Source organism: Dromaius novaehollandiae, chromosome 8 (assembly GCF_036370855.1).
Source record: "Dromaius novaehollandiae isolate bDroNov1 chromosome 8, bDroNov1.hap1, whole genome shotgun sequence".
Classification (NCBI taxonomy): Eukaryota; Metazoa; Chordata; class Aves; order Casuariiformes; family Dromaiidae; genus Dromaius; species Dromaius novaehollandiae.
Genome location: NC_088105.1, coordinates 37,623,969 through 37,643,035, shown reverse-complemented (window position 1 = coordinate 37,643,035; position 19,067 = coordinate 37,623,969). Strand labels below are relative to the sequence as shown.

At 41.3% G+C, this 19,067-nt stretch overlaps 1 protein-coding gene across 4 annotated transcripts in view; it reads left to right on the top strand.

The window, feature by feature from the left end:
* DAB1 (DAB adaptor protein 1) overlaps nt 1–19,067 on the top strand; it is a 169,152-nt gene that overhangs the window by 139,989 nt on the left and 10,096 nt on the right. For 2 of the 4 annotated variants that reach the window (XM_064516260.1, XM_026105194.2), the window contains 6 exons: nt 8,676–8,732; nt 11,848–11,910; nt 13,112–13,220; nt 15,248–15,796; nt 16,636–16,763; nt 17,700–17,798. In XM_064516260.1, the coding sequence (XP_064372330.1) occupies nt 8,676–8,732; nt 11,848–11,910; nt 13,112–13,220; nt 15,248–15,796; nt 16,636–16,763; nt 17,700–17,783 (990 nt within the window). In that variant the 3' untranslated portion in view covers nt 17,784–17,798. The remainder of the gene's footprint in view (nt 1–8,675; nt 8,733–11,847; nt 11,911–13,111; nt 13,221–15,247; nt 15,797–16,635; nt 16,764–17,699; nt 17,799–19,067) is intronic. The other 2 variants (XM_026105178.2, XM_026105204.2) reach the window with 1 other exon arrangement.

The window sequence follows — 19,067 nt, the reverse complement described above, 5'->3', positions numbered from 1 at the left end:
TCTGAATCCTTAGCAGTGTGAAAAAAATCAAACCTACAGAGTTGAGGAGAAATGATCCTGGAAAATGTTTTACAGAGTAATGAATTTTCTGTTGTGTATTGGAGCCATTCCAAAATATTCTGCAGCAGAAATGTAATTTCAGGTTAAAGATATAGAAAAAACGGTTATTGTAGAAATGTTGCACGCTTTACCTTCCAGTACACTACGCTCCATTGGGATCCAAGGGAAATTTAAATAAGACTCTTTCAGTGAAACAGTAGTCATAATTTTTATAATTTATGACTATTCAAATTACATAAATCTCTAAAATTGAATTTGTGCTTAAATCATCTTACTTCTAAAAGTAATTTTATACCAGATTACCCTGTTTACCTCTAACTGGTTTAGACGCACAAGCACGTATTCTGTAAAGATGGACCTTGCCTCCATTCATTTTCTAAAGGCTAAAATAAAGGCAAAGCTTCCTTAAATTGTGCAAGCTACTGTGGGAATTGAAAAAACTTTTTTCAGTCTGCACAGGCAATGTAGACAACGCTTTTCGGTCCTGGTGTCATTTTTCTGGGCAGACTGAGGTGCATGTGCCTGAGTTGCAGTCACTTTGGCTGGTGTTTCTGTTTGCAGATGAGAAAAGCTGTAGCCTGTTCCATTTTATTTGGACACCGTGCTGTTCTTGTGATCTAGGGAAGGGACAGACATGGCCATTTCTAGGACACTGTGCTCTCTGTATAATATATGTGGTATACACTTAGCTGGCCTACTTTTTTTTTTTAGTGTTACTACTTAAAGCTCTATCTCCCTTCAGTAGTTTTATTCACCTTCAATCTCTGTAATCTCCCTCACACGGAGTTGTGTGTCTAAACAGATGAATACCTGAAAGGCACATAAATCACAAGCCCTGGGAGAAGAGGAAGCAAATCCCGCAGAGGTGGGGGAACAGGACCGGGACTGGTACAGCATCTTACTTTGCTTTGTCCCCAACACCCAAAATTTGCTTTTGCCTACAACAACCCTATCAGTCTTTCAGAGCCTAAATAAGAGCAAGCCTTGTTGCAGCAGTTAGCCTGTTTGGGTCTAGTTTTATTTTTGTTCCCTGGAGAGAGCAAAGATGAGAACTGGTGTTCTGCTGTCTTCAGTTATATTAAGTATTTCCTCCTTCCCAGGTGCTCTCTGACCCGGGAGTGAGTCTCTTCAGGGCCGACGGATGTGGTGACTGGTCCTGCCTGCAGGTTGGGCCAGTTGCGAGGCTGAGCGTGTCCCAGAGAGGTACACGCGCGTGCAGAGGACACTAATGTGGCTGGGCACACAGATCGCTGCACGCAGAGCACTGCCTTTGCCAGCACCCCCATATTGCACCACCAGAAGTCATGTAAAACATGAGTAATGAGTACAAATAGCCCGGTCCTCTTCCTCTTCTCTGGCTGGTCATGAGTGAAGTTCCCTGGTGAAACAGGCACATCCTCACTCTCTAGATTTCCCAAGGAAGCCCTCACTCACAGATCCCTCTGCTATCGGCACAGCCTCTCTGTTTAATGTCTGTGCCCAGACCTTCGCCCCTTGCCTGCTGTGCTGGTCTCTCCTAATCACTGGCTACTTCAGCTCACCTTTTACTGGTGAATGGATGCGTGCAGTTGCCCACTTGTCTTGCAGGCATCCCCACAAACCTCTCAGATATTAGCACCGGCTCTCAGTCTGTATAATATCTATGCCTAGACCCTGGACTCCCTTACCAGCCACTGGCTCAGACCTTGAGTCTTCCCAAAGCCAGATGCGGGTCTCTTCCTACTCGCAGCTAGTCCAGCTTGAAGTTTGCTGAAGAGTTACGCAAACAGGATTAAATTCACAGGAGAAATACAAGCACACCCAGGTCTTTTGGGTTAGTGATACTTAGACCTCTCCCATGTGCATGTACACCCCAGCCTCTCGGTAACTCATAGACCCATGGACCCGGTCACCTGCGGCCCTGTCTCCAGTTGCTGGCACTTAGACCTTGCAGCACTTACCTGCAGGATAGTGAGGTTATGCAGAAAAAGTAGTTCTGAGAAGGGCTTGATAAAAAGATAGGCTAGTCTGTGGTGATCAGGTACAGGGCTCAGTCAGAAAGGCAGCTTGCCTACCCACAACAGGCCCCCTTTATTCCCCCTCCTTTCCATTTTTCCCCACAAGCATTCCTCTGTGATCCACCTTGATCTGTCCTTTTCCCCATCTTGGCCTTTCCCCTAAACATCCCAGAATTTTTACACAATCCCACAAGCCTCCTCAAATATCCCATAATATTCATGATAATCTTGTTTCCCCTTTCTTATCAGTTACAAAAATGAGGCTGGTTCCTCTGAGGCTAAGCCTGAACGGTTCCTTTAATGGCCCATCAGTCAGTAAGTGAGGAGCTCTGCTCTGTTACTGTCTCCGTTATCATCTGCTGTTAATGGTTGCGTGTCTGGCTGTTTATCATTTTTCTTCTAATTTGATATTTCTTTTATACTGCATAGCTCTTAATCGAATAACTGATGAACCAGATGCTCTCACATGCTACTTACCCTTAAAACTGCAATGATAATGGACTTTATTGGAAGTAGGTCTAGTAGCAAGATATTTGGTTCTTTGACTTTGTTACCCTAGTATAAGGATTAGTGTATGAATTGTGTAGAGGAAGAGCAATGTAATGCTCAGAAAGGGTTGATTCCAGCAGAAGGCCCTAGCATAATCCTGAAGGGACCTCGTGGGCTCTGTTGCCTCCCATCTAGACCACTGGCATGAGACTTTAGTTCCCTAAATTAGTCACAGCTCACTAAAGCAAGGAGGACACGTCTTCTCCTATATTGGCCTGTTGCTTGCCTTGTTTTGAAGAACGTTCTTCTTAAGGTCTCCTTTGTAATGCTGAACTCCTGATTTTGTATAAAGGAGTTATTGTTCTTAAACTCTACTCTGTTCAAAGATTTTAGAGAATGTCACAGTTAAAAGGGCAAGTGATCTAAATAGCTGCTATTTAGAAAAGTCACTTGTTAGCTTAATTCAAGATAAAAGATGTATTAGCTTGATGTAGTCTGCGGTTTTATTTAGATGTAAGACACTTGTCCTCATCGTAATCTTACTCTCTTCAAGATACAAATTCCAGCAAAATCTTCAGTAAGAGGAAACATGAAGTAACAACATATATAAGATGCTGTACCTCTTCTTGATTTAAATACAGCACTAGACATACTAAGAAGTAAGAGTAGAACTTGTTCATGTTGCTTTAATTTTAGAGCTGCTTTGACAAATAGGAAGAAAAAAATGATAAATGGCTGTCATAAAGGCAGTGTTACTAGTTGCAACCAGTTTTTCTTGGAGAAAAATGATTCAATTTCTTTACCAGTTGTGCATTTCCACAGATGCAGTATTATTTCTAGTATTTCCTTTTGCAGGAGTATAATGCGTGTAATTGACTGTTATCAGTCAGTTTGACTTAGTTTTCTCCTGCTCTCTTTCTGCTTCTGATGTCTACCCCTATTGCTTATCTAGACTTACCTCCCACGGAGACCCCTTTTCAGTGTGATCTGTCTGTACTTTCTTACAGGTATTCTTATTTGTGTCATTTGCCTATATCTTGGCATGTTTTTGGATATCTTGGATGTTTTTCCTGATGTGTGCAGTAAATTGTTGTTACGATGAAAAGGTAGTTCTTTGAGTGAAATTTCCTAATGTTGTACACTTAATCCGTAGAGAACTTTTTTCATAATCCGGTGGTGGAGGGGTTTGTTGGTGGTGATGGTGTTTTTCAGTTGGAGTTATATTTGTCTTATTTTGTGCTCCGGAGATCGATTTAGATACCGTAAATGTATGTTTTTCTCATTCAACCATTTGTTAACATTTCTTTATTGTTAAGCATATTACCAGAGGGAAATGATATTTACATTCACTACAGACAATATTTGTGGAAATGTCAGGTATTTTGCTAAAAAGGGAAAGTAAACCTTGAGAAGCAGTGTTTATTCTGAAAATGCAATAGTACGTGCTGCTGGGAAGAAGCTGGTCTTACATTAGAAAGGGTTTGGGCAAATAAGGATACATATAAAAAGCTATTGATCTGCATTGAGAATCTGATTTCCAACAGTCTGGAGGGTTATGTGTTAGAATTAATCTATTATTAATAGATAACTTTTAGAGGTTGTGAATCTTAACCTGCAGCATTTCTTTTAAATGTGCGTGATGTGCCCAGTGTATACGGTGCTCCCCAAGCTCAGGCGGGGGTCTGGGCAAGGCATGGGGCAGGGGCAGCAGGGCCGGCACCTCTGCGCCAGCGTTAATCATCTCGGATGCTGAGCTGCTCAGAAGCAGCGTGACTCCAACTCTAAACTGGAGCAAAGAAATTGCCTTTTCTGTAAGAAAATACCTACCTAGGAAACAGCTTCCAGTGTTGTTTTTTTTTGTTTTTTTTTGTTTTTTTTTCCTTCCTCCTCTTCTTACTCTGGAAGAATGAGCTGAGCAAGAAAGAAGTTGTTAGGTACCTCAGGTAGTAGTCAACCATATGGATGCTCAATTGATTAGAGTCTGTCAGAGAAAACAGCTACTTGAAACATTTTAAATACCATTTCCTATGAAAGTAAGTATCTAAGGTACCCAAAGAATTCAGAATTAAGTTCCTCTCAAATGAAAAAACAGACGAGTACATATATGCTTTAATTATCTAAAGATATCTTTAATTTAAAGGAAACTAGCAAGTAACAGCAAAGCAGTTTGCTGAAACATTTCTCAGCTATCTACTATGTCAATTATTCTTAAACTTACCACCTCCTCAGCTGCGCAGTATTGACTAACAACAGCATTTTTTACCAGCACATCCAGCAGTTTCCAGGGAACAAGCAAGGGAAATAGGGCAGTTTGTGAATGAGATGAAGCTCAAGGTTACCTTATAGTTGAATGCATCTAACCCAAATTAAGGCTTGGGTTTCCTACTTCAGAGAAAAATGCACAAAAAAAGAGCTACCTGAATAAGAATGCTTCTGACCCTTTAAAACTAAGGATTATGCTATTAAACTAAACAGAGAAATTTTCAATGGCAGGTTCCTGCAGAATTCTGGGCACTCGAGTTGAACCTTGTGTAAGTGATTGATGCTCAAATGCATATCTTCTGGATCAAATAGTGCATGTTTGCAGTCAGTGTAGTTTTATGGCAGTCTGTGGAGCTAATGTGGCTTGCAGCATTTGAGAACATGTCCAAAAAGTTCACAGCAGCCTCATCACTAAAATATTCTGCTCAGCCCTACCTGTGTAAATCTGGGCTGGCAATAGCATGGTGACTGCAGCTGCCTCTGCAGCTGAGAAAGGACTGGCTTTGGGGCACCTTTAGGTGTGATCATCAACAAACAACAGGAGATTAAGGTTGCGAAGGCATTGATGGTATTTGACAATTTTTTCTTTATGCCCATGTTCCACAGTGTTTTGACTTTAGTCAGGAAGGAATTGAACAATTCTGTGTGTTTAGTTGTCATGCTATTCTGTTAAGCCAACAGTAGCTTTCAGGGGAAAACAGTATGTCTGTTGGATATTTTCAGTGTGTCTCAACCTAATAGATATGGTTTGACTGATCATCATTTTGTTCATGCTTCTGGCTTTCTCTGTAACTGTAGTTCTAATAATTTTTTAATGAATTTTAGTTAATAAACTACCTGGAGCTCACGGAGCTCATAGTAATATCAATATTTGTTGTGTATTGGGTTGTGCAAATAACTGAAGCTTAGTTTAATCACTGACCTAAATGAATGGTTTGAATCATCAGAAAAAATATTTGAAATTCATAGCCAAAAGCATTTAAATTTTCAACTAAAATAACCCCGGATCTTTAGTTTTCACATTAACCACTTGACTCGTCATTGAACTTTCAGTGGAAGGTGCATGTCAGAAAAAGGGAATGCAAATGAAGAGAAGCAGCATGGTCGGATGGTCCCTGTTTTATCTAATGGCACTCACCCAGAATGTGCGAGGCCAAGTTTAATCCCTCTGCTGCCCTAAAAGGTTTGAATAGGTAACACCCAACTCAAAGGTTAATTACTAATTGCTGCTTAATTACTATATTTATTATCATACTATACTCTTTTTAACTTGCTGAGCTCTATACCAGGGTACAAGATAATTACTGTGTGCTATTTTTCATCCTTTTTGAGCACCATCTTTTCTTCAGTCCCTGAGATTTCACTGCCGTGCTTTGTGAGACACTATTTTTATCATCTCACTTGCAAAAATACAGAAATATTAAGGGGTTTTTCTCCTCTTACAAATTGATGTAGATCCATTGCTTTTATTAAAACCAGACGGAGTAACAGAAGTTGAATGTGCTGGCTTGTTAGATACAGCAGTGAAAAGAGCAAAGTGCTTTACGGTCTCATGAGAGCAACAGGCCGGTCTTTGATTTTTCCTTTAAAACCTAAACTTTTGCATTGCTTAGAAAAATGTTACTTTCTTGGGGTCTTTTGCAGTCAATAGGAAAACTGTAGTGGAGGCGAATCATTTTCTATTTAGGGATATAAATGCTGCAGTTTACTTGCATCTTATCATTGCTTCTGTATTTCTCATGGCTTTTTTCCCAACTCTTGGATAGTGTGTTTCGCTTTATGGAATAATGAGAAGCGTCGCAAGGAATTTCATTACTGGCTGGAGTGGTTTAAAAAGCTCCTTGCTGCTTTAAGATGCCAGATTTACATATTTCATGCTTAAAAGATTTACAATATGTCTCACATGCTGTATAGAGACATGGAGCTTTCATTATAAGCTTTAATGCCACCAGCATACAAGGATTAATGCTCTTTCCTCCGCCTCCGTCTATGCAGCTGGGCGCAAGCGACTTGTGTGTTCCCGGCTGACTAAGCTGCGAGGGTGTTTTCTTATTAAAGGAGATGCGTTTCTGAATAAGAAAAGACAGCTTTTACACCGCTACGTGGAGAGCTCCATAGGCAGCAATTCTGCGGGAAGATGAAGGAAGCGAGCACCTTTCCAGGCGTCTGGTTACTTTAGATGGTGCACTAGGGAGAGGATTGCTGCCTTGAGTGGGGAAGGTTAACCGTGCCGTATCGGAAAGCCTTGGCAGCGGCGGGCTCGGAGGGCCCAGCGCTGCCTGCCCTAGCCAAGCCGCAGCCCCAGCGCAGCTGCTGTCGGAGGCTCCTCCGTGCTCCGATAGACACGAGCGTGTCACCCGTAGGACGTGTCTCCTCCACAGCGCGTGATGCAGAACATGAGCTGGTTCAGACGCTCCGTGGTAATTGGGCACTTGGGGATGTGCCGTGACATGTTTCCTGCGAGGTCCCGCTGCGGCGCAGGTGGGAATTGCTAATGGTCCGCTGAAGGCTGCGGACGTGTTTGCTCTGTGCTGAGCCGCTGCTCTTCCTCCCGGGGTTTCCCAGCGCTGTCGGGGTGGCTGGGGGACGTGGCCGAGCCCGGAGCCAGCTGTGGGGCGGCAGCGTGTCCCCCGGCTCAGGGACCGGGGAGCTGGTTCAGCGAGGGATGTCCAGGCAAAAAATGATAAGTTACCGGTCAAAACCAAGGTTCCTGAAGGTGTCAACCTTTCTGGTGTGATGTGAGGAATATTTTCAAGATCTGTGGAGTTCTTTGAACAAATGGGCTCAGCAGTTTTTCACGCTTCCCGTACCTGGGGCTGGGGGAACGCTGCGAGATCGCTGTGCTCCGAGAGGAGACGGCGCTGGGTCCTTCCCTCTTCATGTGCAATGACATTTTCTTCTCCTAGCTTTGCTTTTTGCCAGTCTCTTCTTTTTTTTCCTCCTCTCTCTCTCTTTCAAGATATGTGATGAGATTGGGGAGGGAGCAGGAAACATTTTAGGCTCTTTCTGGGAATTTTTAGCTTCTTGTTTAAGATGCCGTTGGATTAATGGCTGGTAAATTTGTATGAAGCTCCTCAGCTAGTCATCCAAGATTTGACTTTTGATAATTTGCTGTCATATTTGTGCTTGTTTCTTGAGGAAGAAAGTCCTGTACTCTTTGATAAATGTTATCTGGGATTTAACATCCTGAGTATACTTAAGTAATAATTTATTATGTGTATGTATGTGTACATGTGCAAACACAGTGTGCTCAAATGCAACCATATGTGCACAGGCACACAAACTAAATCTGTGGATTTCAATATAACTTGAATTGACTTATATTAGTAATTTTGAAAGTTGCTATTGAAAGAAAATACGCATCTCAGATATGTTTACGCTAATGTTACAGTTCTCCTAGTTAAGTGGAAGGTGTGTTTTGCTGCAGATGCTTACTTTTAGAGCTTTTCTTGTCCAAAACATAATTTTTGTTTTCCTCTGAGGATATTAAAGCCTTTTTTTTTTTTTTTTTCCTCCCACCAAACCATGGAAAAGTGTCATTAAGGTACATAGGATTAGGCCTCAGTATGTATGTTTAGTTCTGAATTCATAAATACCTAAAAGAGTGAACAACTATAATTCAAGTGTTGACATTGCCTTATACACCAGTCGCTTAGATTTAGCACAGTTTATATTTGCCCCATATCCTAGCAGCACTCAAATTCACCATTTTGACTATGGGATTTTCTCTCTCTGCTCACTGCAAGATTGCAAGGGTTTTCATTTCAGTAGCGAAGTCAATAATTATGGAGGTTATCATTTTCACGCGCAGAAATTCATGTCATTTTCATAAATCATTCATTTCATTTCATAAATCATGCTTTGCAGCTGCAGAATGGAAACTTATTGCTGGACATTGATGAAAATCTTGTTTCAGTCACTCAGGTAAGGTTGTCACACTACAAATATTTTAAGGAAATATAGATGAAATCACCTATAGGATTAGTGCAGTTTGAAAATGCTCAGTTTGGGATTAACTTCACTGGAACGTGGTTAGTATCAGATCTGAAAAATTAAAAATGGGGTGAATGCAGTTCTGCAGTGACAGTGAGATCACAAAAATAAACGATAACTAGTTGGTTGCCAGAATCTCAAATGTTACTGGTGGATAAAACTGTGTCTGTGTCAGAGGAGTTGCATTAATCTATACAGGCCGAGAATTGGGTTTTAGAAACAAACTAGATTACAGAATAGCAGACCTGAACTGTTTGGGATTTAAAAACTGCTGTTGCTGCTTAAATGTTGCTGCTTAAGGCTGCCTCTAGTAAATGAATGGCGAAGTTGTGTTCCCGCTAAATTTACGTTCTCTGACATAGTTCTGTAGCTCCTGTTGCATATAAAGTTCCTATGCCTGCCAGAAATAATTCCCCTGTAAACACACTGCTTTTCAGTAGGGAATATTGTGAACAAGGGGTTTTTTTACAATAAATAGTGAAATTGGGTTTCATATTGCTCTGTTCAGAAGCCCTTCCCCAGAGTGCCTCTCAGGAGCTCTATTGGAATTATATCTGCAAAGAATTTCCAGAGATCCATCACCTTGAAGCACTTTGAAAAGTATTATTATTCCCATTTTACAGAGTTACTGAAGCATAGAGATTTGACTTGCCACCTTTCAACTACATGCCATATAATTTTGAGCTCAAAAGTATATTCACTATCAATTTTCAGTATGGATATGAAATGTTGCATGACATTTTTTTCCATAAAAAAATTGAACTTTACAGACGCTTCTTCTTAGTCCGTGTAACCACATGTGCCCTTTCCTCGAGTATCTGCTCTGGTGTGCTTTCCTCCTCCCGCACGGAGGGAAGGAGGTGCTGGGGGAGCTGCGGCTCAGGGCATCCTCCCGAGGACACGTCCTGTTTCTGGCAAGCCAGAGGGGCGAAGGCTCTGTAGAGAAGGCTCTGTAGAAAGCTTAAAAGTGAAAAGAGAGCAGCCTTGGTGTCACCTGGCACCTCTTGAGTCATTAGTGGCATAAGGAGGCCTGAAATGGTTACTTAAAGAGAGCTGCTGTTATCATTGTTCCAGCTTTTCTAGGCAGCTTTACCAGTGCATGGCTAGTGCATATGAATGCAGTGCAGAAGCAAGTCCCCCCCTTTCCCCCAGAGGCTACTTCTAGCAGTCTTTTATTAAAGCACAAAAGAATTAGTGTGCCTTGAAAAAAAAATGTGGGTTTTCTTCTTTCTTCCATTTGCACACAGATACTTGCAGGGATATATAGGCCCATAAGAAGAAAATATATTGTCATATCTCTAAAGCAATGTGATCTATTTAATACAATACCTAATGTGAGGAAATGTGAAATAATTCTTCCCTAGGTACATTGTTAGACATAAAGCTGAGAATTATCCAAGCTGCTAGACAAATTCAAGGTCTAAGTGACTGTAACATTGCTTCTGTAAACAGGTACAGAGGTTGGATTGCGAAAATATATAAGCCTTTAAAATTATTCTATTTTGAATGACGGTCTTATTTCTTAAAAGATCATTTATGGAAAAAATTTTGCGGCTATCCTCCTGCTTTGTAGATATTGATCAGCCAGCACAGTTGTTATCAAAAGGGCTAAGTGTTGGCTAAATTTGCAGTTCAAGACTCAGCCGAATTTCAAGCCTGTATATGCATTTGAGGGGCTACAAAGTTGGATAGGAGACACAATGAACACAATTAAAATGTGCATCAAATCTCAAGAGTTCTGGCTTCCTATATGGATGGGCATGATTGACCATGAAGCAGGGAAGAAGGAAAACATGTAAACAGGAGAAAGGTAGTGAAGAAAGAGTACTTATTGAGTTCCTGTCACAGCTTTCTTGTGATAGCCACCCTGGTACAGAAGGTAGGCAGATTTTACATTTGCTGTGGAGCTAGAAGAATGCTTTACTCACCCTGGACTCCAGCTGAACCAACTTGCAGATACAGAGTGGCACTGGGAAAGAGCATGGTGCCGGAGGGGACATCATCCCTGGGCATATTGCTGCCTTTGTTGCCTTCCACCTGGATTTGTGCATGCCCGTGCACAGCCCCTGTGGTTATTCTTATCCTTATCGTTCAGCCATGAGCTGCTGGTTTCTACTGCGAGGACTGGCCATGCTCTGCAACTGTTCCTATGCTGGAAGCTCTCAGGGCCTTAATCAGCAATGTTTGTTAAAATAATGGCTACAATACCAGAGTTTCGGAAATCAAGCTGTACTGAAATGGACCCTGTGAAATAGGAGCCGCTCTGAGCATTGCCTCCGTACATGGGTCCTTCAGACTGTTATATTAAACTTAATTAAAATTTAATGCTAATTTAAAGTCAAAATACAAGGATTTTTATCCCAATAGTTTGGCAGGTGACCTAATGGGTGGAGGAGAGCAACTTTACTCTAGAACATGTGAAGGAGCTTTGATTATGCAGCCACTCAAGGTGTTCGTTATTATGAAAGTGATTTTTCCCTTCTGGTCTGGTTGAGTGAGACCTGTATGGGTGACCTGTTTTGAGATCAGACTGAAGGATGCCCTGAGAAAACATTTCTAGCATGAACTAAATGTAGAGCTGCAAACTTATAATAACCCAGTTGTGCATTCTCCTTCAAGTTCATGTATCCAGGTCACACCCTTCCCATGGGGAAGGAGAAATCAAGCAGCATTTTAAAACTCTTCCCTTCTATATCCTTTCTCATTTCACAGTCTGCTGCTGAGTTTAAGATCTTGAGATAGGGGGTTAGAAAAAGAGCCAGGGAAAAGGGCTGGCCATAAGTACATGCTTGGTGCTCCCTGAGGGGGAGCAGAGTAGTAATGCAGCCAGTCCCATTTTGTGTGGTTTCTTCATGCTTTAATAATTTTCTAGGGTAGAGATCTCCATACCAAAATCCCACAGTTGAACCCATGTGCTCCTTCCACATGGGACAAAGCATTTGAAGCCTGTGTGGCTTTTTCTAGATTAATATTACTAGTTTACAAGTTGTTACTAGTTAACTTGCCTTTTCTTCTCCTCAAAAGAAGTGTTTTCTTCTCTTCACAGGCTGTTACCCAACTAGAGCTTTTTGGGGACATGTCCACTCCTCCTGATGTAACCTCTCCCCCAGTAAGTACCCAGGAAAATTGAACCCTGCCCTTATCTACTGTCCTATTTTCAGTGTTTACTGAGGTCATTTACAATTCAAGCCATCAGCCATTCCACTAGAGAGGATTTCAAAGCAGTTCTAGGTTGTGAGAAAATAAAAGTGAAGCAAACTGAATGTGGAATCACCGCTTCTTGATGACGTGCAAAAATATCTTCAATTTTTATTTTTCTGGTGCAGGGCTAGGTGTCACATAAGATGCAACCTGAACTGCAGATTTCCTTCCGTGGTATTTTTCAGAGGTGCATGCTTCAATGCATTCTGTCTTGAACTCCCTGTCTCTCCATTGCTCTGCAAGAAGATCCAATTACATCCTTGTATATCAGTTCTGCTTGGTTCCACCAAGCACATATCCCAGTACCACTGTTAAAGGAAGGACAAAATAGGAATGAGGGAGGGAGGGATTTGTTTTGAAGGGAAAGAAAATTTTCTTGACAGGCTTTTCTCCATTATAAAGTAAAAACAGAATGATTTTCCTGTTAAGCTGTTGAACCTTACAATGAGCTTCAGTGTAGAGGAGTCTAATATACTGAGAAAATTGAGGCATTGTGGGGTCCTCAGCCTCTGATCTCAGAGGTGCTGTGTGGCATGTCTAGGCCTAGAGGTCAAATCTCCTGTCTCCTCATCCTTAGATTGCTCAGTTGGATTGTGTTTGGTCTTTAGTGTAAATCTATGGTTCTAGTCTTACTGATTAACTGGAAGCAATATTAGAATATTGAAATGAAATGAAATTGGAAGCACCTTTCCTTAAATCTTGCTGATATTTCATTTACCTTTACTGTTCCATAGGTTAGTGTCTAGGTCTGGTGCTTATACGTGTTGTCACCTAACACCTAGACTCACAAGTCTATATGTTCTGGAGAAAGAAATCATGTCAGTACTTTACATGTGATATAATCCAGGCAAACGTTATTTTTATTTTTCCTCTGGTACAAAGACTCTCATTTTCTCTTTTTTTCTCTCTTGTCCTCTGTCTCTAGCATGTTCTTACACTCTTTCCTACTGCATCTTTCCTTCTACCTTATTCCATTCTTTTTTCTTTCTCTTTCTTCCCTCCAAATCTGTATTTTTGGAGTTGCAGAGGATGTGTGACAGCACAGTGTGTGCTGCAGAAGCAGCAGCAGCTCTGTCATCGTTCTGTTTTATTCCTGTCTTGCATTGCAGACTCCTGCTACTCCAGGTGATGCCTTTATCCCATCTTCATCCCAGTCACTTCCTGCTAGTACAGACATGTTTGGTTCTGTACCTTTCAGCACTGCTGCCGTACCCTCAGGTAAGAAACATAGTGAAAATACGGGTTTGATTCAAGTTTCAGGAAACATAGTGAAAATACGGGTTTGATTCAAGTTTCAGGATCAGTTCTCAGCGCTGGTTTGTATTTCAGTATTCAGGACGTGAATTTAGTCCAGTGGAACTGGGAAGGATTTTGAGGACAGTGCTGTAGGACAAGGCAAGGCAAGTGTTTAGCAAGCAGGGACTACGTTATGGTGAATTTACTGACATTTTCTAAAACAAAAAACAAAAATGTCTCTGGGAGTTCAACCACAGTTCAGCCGCCTAGAAAACATGTCTACAAGGTACTGCGGCAAGAGAGGAAAAAAAGCACTGAGCTCTGGATTCTTTGCAGTAGCAATGAATATCCTGTGCTGTCTTCAGTAACTAGAGTGAGATGTGAAGAATTTGACTGCTTTTCAAAGGTATTCCACTTAGTCAAGTCCTGGTATTTCCTCTAGACTTTTCTGTGTTCCTCAAAGTGCTCAAAATTCAAAAACCATGTAACATTCTGCACGGACAAGAAAGAAATGTGGTTTTGACTGCTGATCTCTCCCTGGGATACTCGGAGCACTGCAAGAACAGCTCTTATCTCCATTTAGGCAGAAAGAAAAGGAGTGTCTTGAATCATTCAGCAGTGGCTTCCTAATTGGTTAAGTCCTTCTCTGATGGGCTGTGTTGCAATATCTGATTAGCCACTGTATTTCAGAACAGTTACATTGATGGTGAAGGATTTGGGATAATGTCAGATGAAAATCCTCACTGCTTAGATGAGGTTGCAGTGGGTGCAAGATAAGAGAACATCTGGAGTATTCATTGTAACCCTTTACTGGAAAAGGCATGTATCTGAGTTGCCATTCCTGTCATCACTCTTTAACTTAGTCTTTTGAAGTTCAGTTTCTAAAATTAAAAAAAAAAAATCTATTTATTTTTTACATTTAGCAGTCCAAAAGAGTATAAATACAGCTAAGAGGTAAAGATACAGAAGGACTCAGAAAAACACTCAGGTTAGAAACAGGGGTTTTAAAGCTGCAACAGCATTTAAGGTAGAAGAGAGACTGCCTGCCGTAAAGTATTAGCAGTAAGTTAAAATCATGAATTTGCAATGTGAAACTCGTCACATCTATAAAGCATAACACTTGTATCAGTGAACTGTTGTATTACGTGGCTTAATTTGTGATAGATGTTTTCTACAGCTTAGTTTTAGTTACAGATTATTTGGGATTTTTTTTATTTTTCATTGTAAATAACAGATCATCAGATCATGCAATTCCTACACAGCTGAACTTGTGGTAGTTTAAAGAGAGCCATGTCAGAGGTGATCCTTCTCTTGCAAGAAAGTTGCACTGTAATTAGAGGGATTTATGTGAGTTGGCTGGTATTAGACTCGCGCTTCCCAGCTCAGAATCAAAGAGAAGGATGAGGAGCTGCAGCAAAGCTAACCAGAGGGGAGGCAGTCCGGGGCCTCCCTCTTCCTTCCCTCTGCTCATGCCAGCTGTCGTGTACAGCCCTAGATGCCCTTGCCCTGAGCTGCATGTGGCAGGCAGGGGGGACGGGGTAGACAAACGGGGGCAGGAGCGCTAGCAAGAGCCTGCAAAGCTCAGTGGTGAGGAGCAGGGTTGTGCTCCCAGGAGGTAAGTGTAAGAAATGTTTGGGGAGCTGCTGTGGTTCTGGTAAACAGTTGGAGCAAACTGATCCCAGCTGTGCTTCTGGCATGCCGAGGAGGTGCACATGCATGCATGTCCTCAGATGCATGTGGGTACTCACTGAGAAGAAGAAAAAAGCTTTTTGTTTGGATGAGGTGAAGGATTATTGTCGATATCCACCGACCTTTGTTTTTGTATACGACTACTTATCCAGTGATGTAAATTCAACCATGGCTCTCCGTTTTCTTTATAAGTGTGCCGAAGCTCCGGCATCACTGACGTAGTCTGCGTGTTTGAGTTATTGTGTAGCTAATTCTGCATGCCCTTGACATTAATGTTAAAATCTTTTTTTTTTTTTCCCTGCTGTTTTTATTGTTTGAAGGTTATGTTGCCATGGGAGCTGTTCTGCCCTCATTCTGGGGACAGCAACCACTTGTTCAACAGCAGTTGGCCATGGGTGCTCAGCCTCCAGTTGCTCAGGTGATGCAGGGAGGACAACCAATAGCGTGGGGCCAACCCGGTATTTTTCCTCCTACTCAGCAACCGTGGCCATCTGTAGCTGGTCAGTTCCAACCAACTGCCTTCATGCCAACACAAACTGTTTTGCCTTTACAAGCAGCCATGTTTCAAGGTACCATTGCTCCTATAGCTACTGTTCCACCCACGAGTGATTCCAACAGATCAAGTCCACAGACAGACAGGCCCAGACAGAAAATGGGAAAAGAAATGTTTAAAGATTTCCAGATGGCTCAGCCTCCACCAGTGCCATCAAGAAAACCAGATCAGCCTTCCCTCAGTTGTACCTCAGAGGCCTTCTCAAGTTATTTTAACAAAGTTGGGATGGCACAGGAAGCAGATGATTGTGATGACTTTGACATCTCTCAGTTAAATTTGACTCCTGTGACTTCCACGACACCATCTACAAATTCACGTGAGTATTCATACTCTTTCAGCTGTAACATTCCTCAAATGTGACTGCTTCTCAAAGCATTTTACTTTTCTTATTCATACAGTAAATTGGAACAAAGATATGGACTTAAAACCTTCATGCATGGTCTAGCTTATTAGATGTGTTCCTGCCATAAAGAAAAATGTTACAGATGAATTTCAGAGACCATTGAAATCAACAGCCCCAATGATTACAGTCTGAAATCTAATTTCTAATAAGATAGTAATATATCTTCTGTGCTAGGGACATGCAGGCTGGTTGGAAAATGCATGTGACATTCAACTTTATGAATGGTTTCACTCGTGTCCCATTCAGGACATACTTTGCAGAAATCAGGGGATGGGTATTTGTTCTTCTAGCCTGATGTATTGAACGTGGGGAAATTCATTGAAGAGCTGTAAAATATGCTTATCCTGGTTGTAGCATGGATGTGGGGACATTGTAAAGCTCCCTGACAAGGGGAATTCATGAGACAGAGAATTACCAGGGACCAAAAGGAAACCTTATGTTTCTCTTACATGCCATAGGGCAGGCAGCTCGCATATTCTTAGTATAACGTGGTGGCATCTCCTGGGTTCCTAGAGCCATATGCCAGGTGCAGCTGAAACTAATTTGGAAACTGCTGAATGAAATCAAATATATGAAATTGATAATGACTTATGTGTTTTAAATTTATTGCATATAGCTCCTCTTTAGAAAATAATTTTCAGGGGTAACATAAGTTGAGGGCTCTAAAGCATGAGCAAATTTTGTGCTGGTTTTTCTTTTTGAACAAACTAATGGATATATATTCTGTTGGTGTTACCTTAATCTTTGTTTAGCTCCAACCCCTGCACCCAGACAGAGTTCTCCATCAAAATCATCAGCATCTCATACCAGTGATCCTGCTGCAGATGACCTCTTTGAGGAGGGGTTTGAAAGTCCAAGCAAAAGTGAAGAGCAGGAGGCTGTGAGTAGCAACAAGGTTTCTAAATATTGATTAGCATTTTTTAGCTAGAAGAAAGGGAGATGTTACTTAAATGTTCTTTGATAGTGTCAGAAATAATTATTCTAGTAGGGCTGGGTGGTATATTAAGTATTTAAGGGAGAGCTGCAGAGAGAATTCACTTCCAGGTTGGATTTGGATAGTTAAGAACACCAGTATGACATTTATGTTGATATGCAGTAGTACTGCATTCAAGGAAACAAACTCCATATATGAGGTTATATAGGTCAATTGTATATGATGTCCTTTTTAGCGTATGAGCATTCACCTATTGGTGGTAAGGGAGTTTGAGGTAAAACTACATGCCGAGAGTGCAGAAAGAGATGTGAAAGTTTGTGTTAAAACAGAGGATGGTTGACATTGTTTTGCACGTTCTTGCCATCCACTTGCTTGCCTAGTTACATTCCTCAATGTTTTGGCCCTAGTATATGATTTCTTTCTCTTAGACTCAGTGGACCGAAGCAAGAAGTATTATTCAAGTGGTATATTTAAGTCCCAAGGTATCGTAGGCAGATGAAGCCTAAGCGAACCAAAGGCAAGAGGGCATCTGTACACGAAAGGACACAAAGATATAAAATGGCACAAGCTTGGACTCTTTCTCATTCACATAGCTTCATTGGCTTTCAGGGCCTTTTGCAGTTCTGATAAGTCTGCTCCAGTACCTTCTGAAGTCTGTGGCAGCTCTTGCATGGACTCCAACAGGTACCGGAGTGGTCCTTTCCTGCCTGCATCAGCTATAGGGAATCAGTAAAGCTTTTGAGGGCGTATCAATGGTGAGGTCTCACTTTGTTTTTCATGAGATAGGATGTACTTGTTATGCCCACAGCATGAAAATAACCTCGTGTTGACTTTTCACTTTCTATTGTTGAGAAAAAAAGGTGTTATGTTCTTGTATTCTAGCCTGATGGGTCTCAGGCCTCATCCAGCAGTGATCCATTTGGTGAGCCAACTGGTGATACTATAAGTCCACAGGTCGGTAGCTAGATAGCGCAGGTTGGGGTAGGTATCTGTCCTTTTTTTCTCTACACCTTGAGGTGCTCACTTATTCTTCCACCAGTACCTACCACTGCTTTCATGGATGCATGTTTTATTTTTCCTTTTCATCTTTTCCTTTTTTCCTCTCCATTATCCACAGTGTATTCCTCATGTACCGTGGTTTGCATGGCTTTTGCCATTCACTAAGTGTTGCAACTTATGCAAATACGTGTGTTGCAGCTGCCTGCATGCTTTGAAGAAATGTAGACTTACTTTACTTCATGTTCAAATTGTAGGGTGAAGTAGGAAATCTGAGCCATTACTAACAAAGTATTAGGCAGAACATTCTTTTTTTTATGAAATCCACTCTGGCCTTTACTCAGATGTAACATATTAAATTGAATAAGACATCTTACCCAAAGACATAGCAAATAGTAAATAAAAATTATGTAATGATATATGAACACCTCTACCCTAAATCAGTGTGATAATCAGTAGAAGGAACACATTTATTATCTGCATGTCAAAAATTATTAAAATGGGTTCATGTATGTTTATCTCCAACTGCAAATTAAAAATATCTGAAACTTATCATTCATGTTACCATTGGCATACTGATGTTGTAAAAATTACTCATCAAGCATAAGTCATTTAAATTGAGACGGGAAAGGTGATCTTTTCATCTTTTGTGTTACGGAACCCATTAGAAAATGTAGTTGCTAGTGAATGTTCTATGATTTGTTTCAAGACAGTGTATATGTTTTACCAAAGAGACAGTAAAGCTGCAAAGTTTTATGAGTGCTGAGCATTGTTATTCCGTTCAAATACTCTCAAGTGTTACAGTTTGAAGGATATGTTTCATTATCTTTTCACTATCTGTCATTTGTGTTTTGTATTACTCAAATACATGATCTAATATTGCTTCTGGGCTTCAGCGCAGAGCTCCTGGAGCAAATCTCTAACAATGGTAGAACCCTTTTTCTTTTTGTCTAGACACTGCACTGTGTTTGCGAGTGACTTAACAACCCTGAGCCTAAATAATTTGGTCTCAACTCAAAATTAATAGTTTCATTAGGAGTCAGCTTACTTCGTTGGCATCTCCCCCTTCTTTAGCTCCACCAGCATCATGCTCAGCCCGCAGGGCCTGAGGCAAAAGTAGCCTTAGGCCTTGTGTCTCCGAGTCTAAAAATGACAGTGCAAGGATAGAGTCGAGTTGGGATGAGCTGCCCTAGCAAGATCATCCGTTGGTGCCCATACTCCAGCTATAATTGCTTTGGCAGGTTGTCGGGAGTT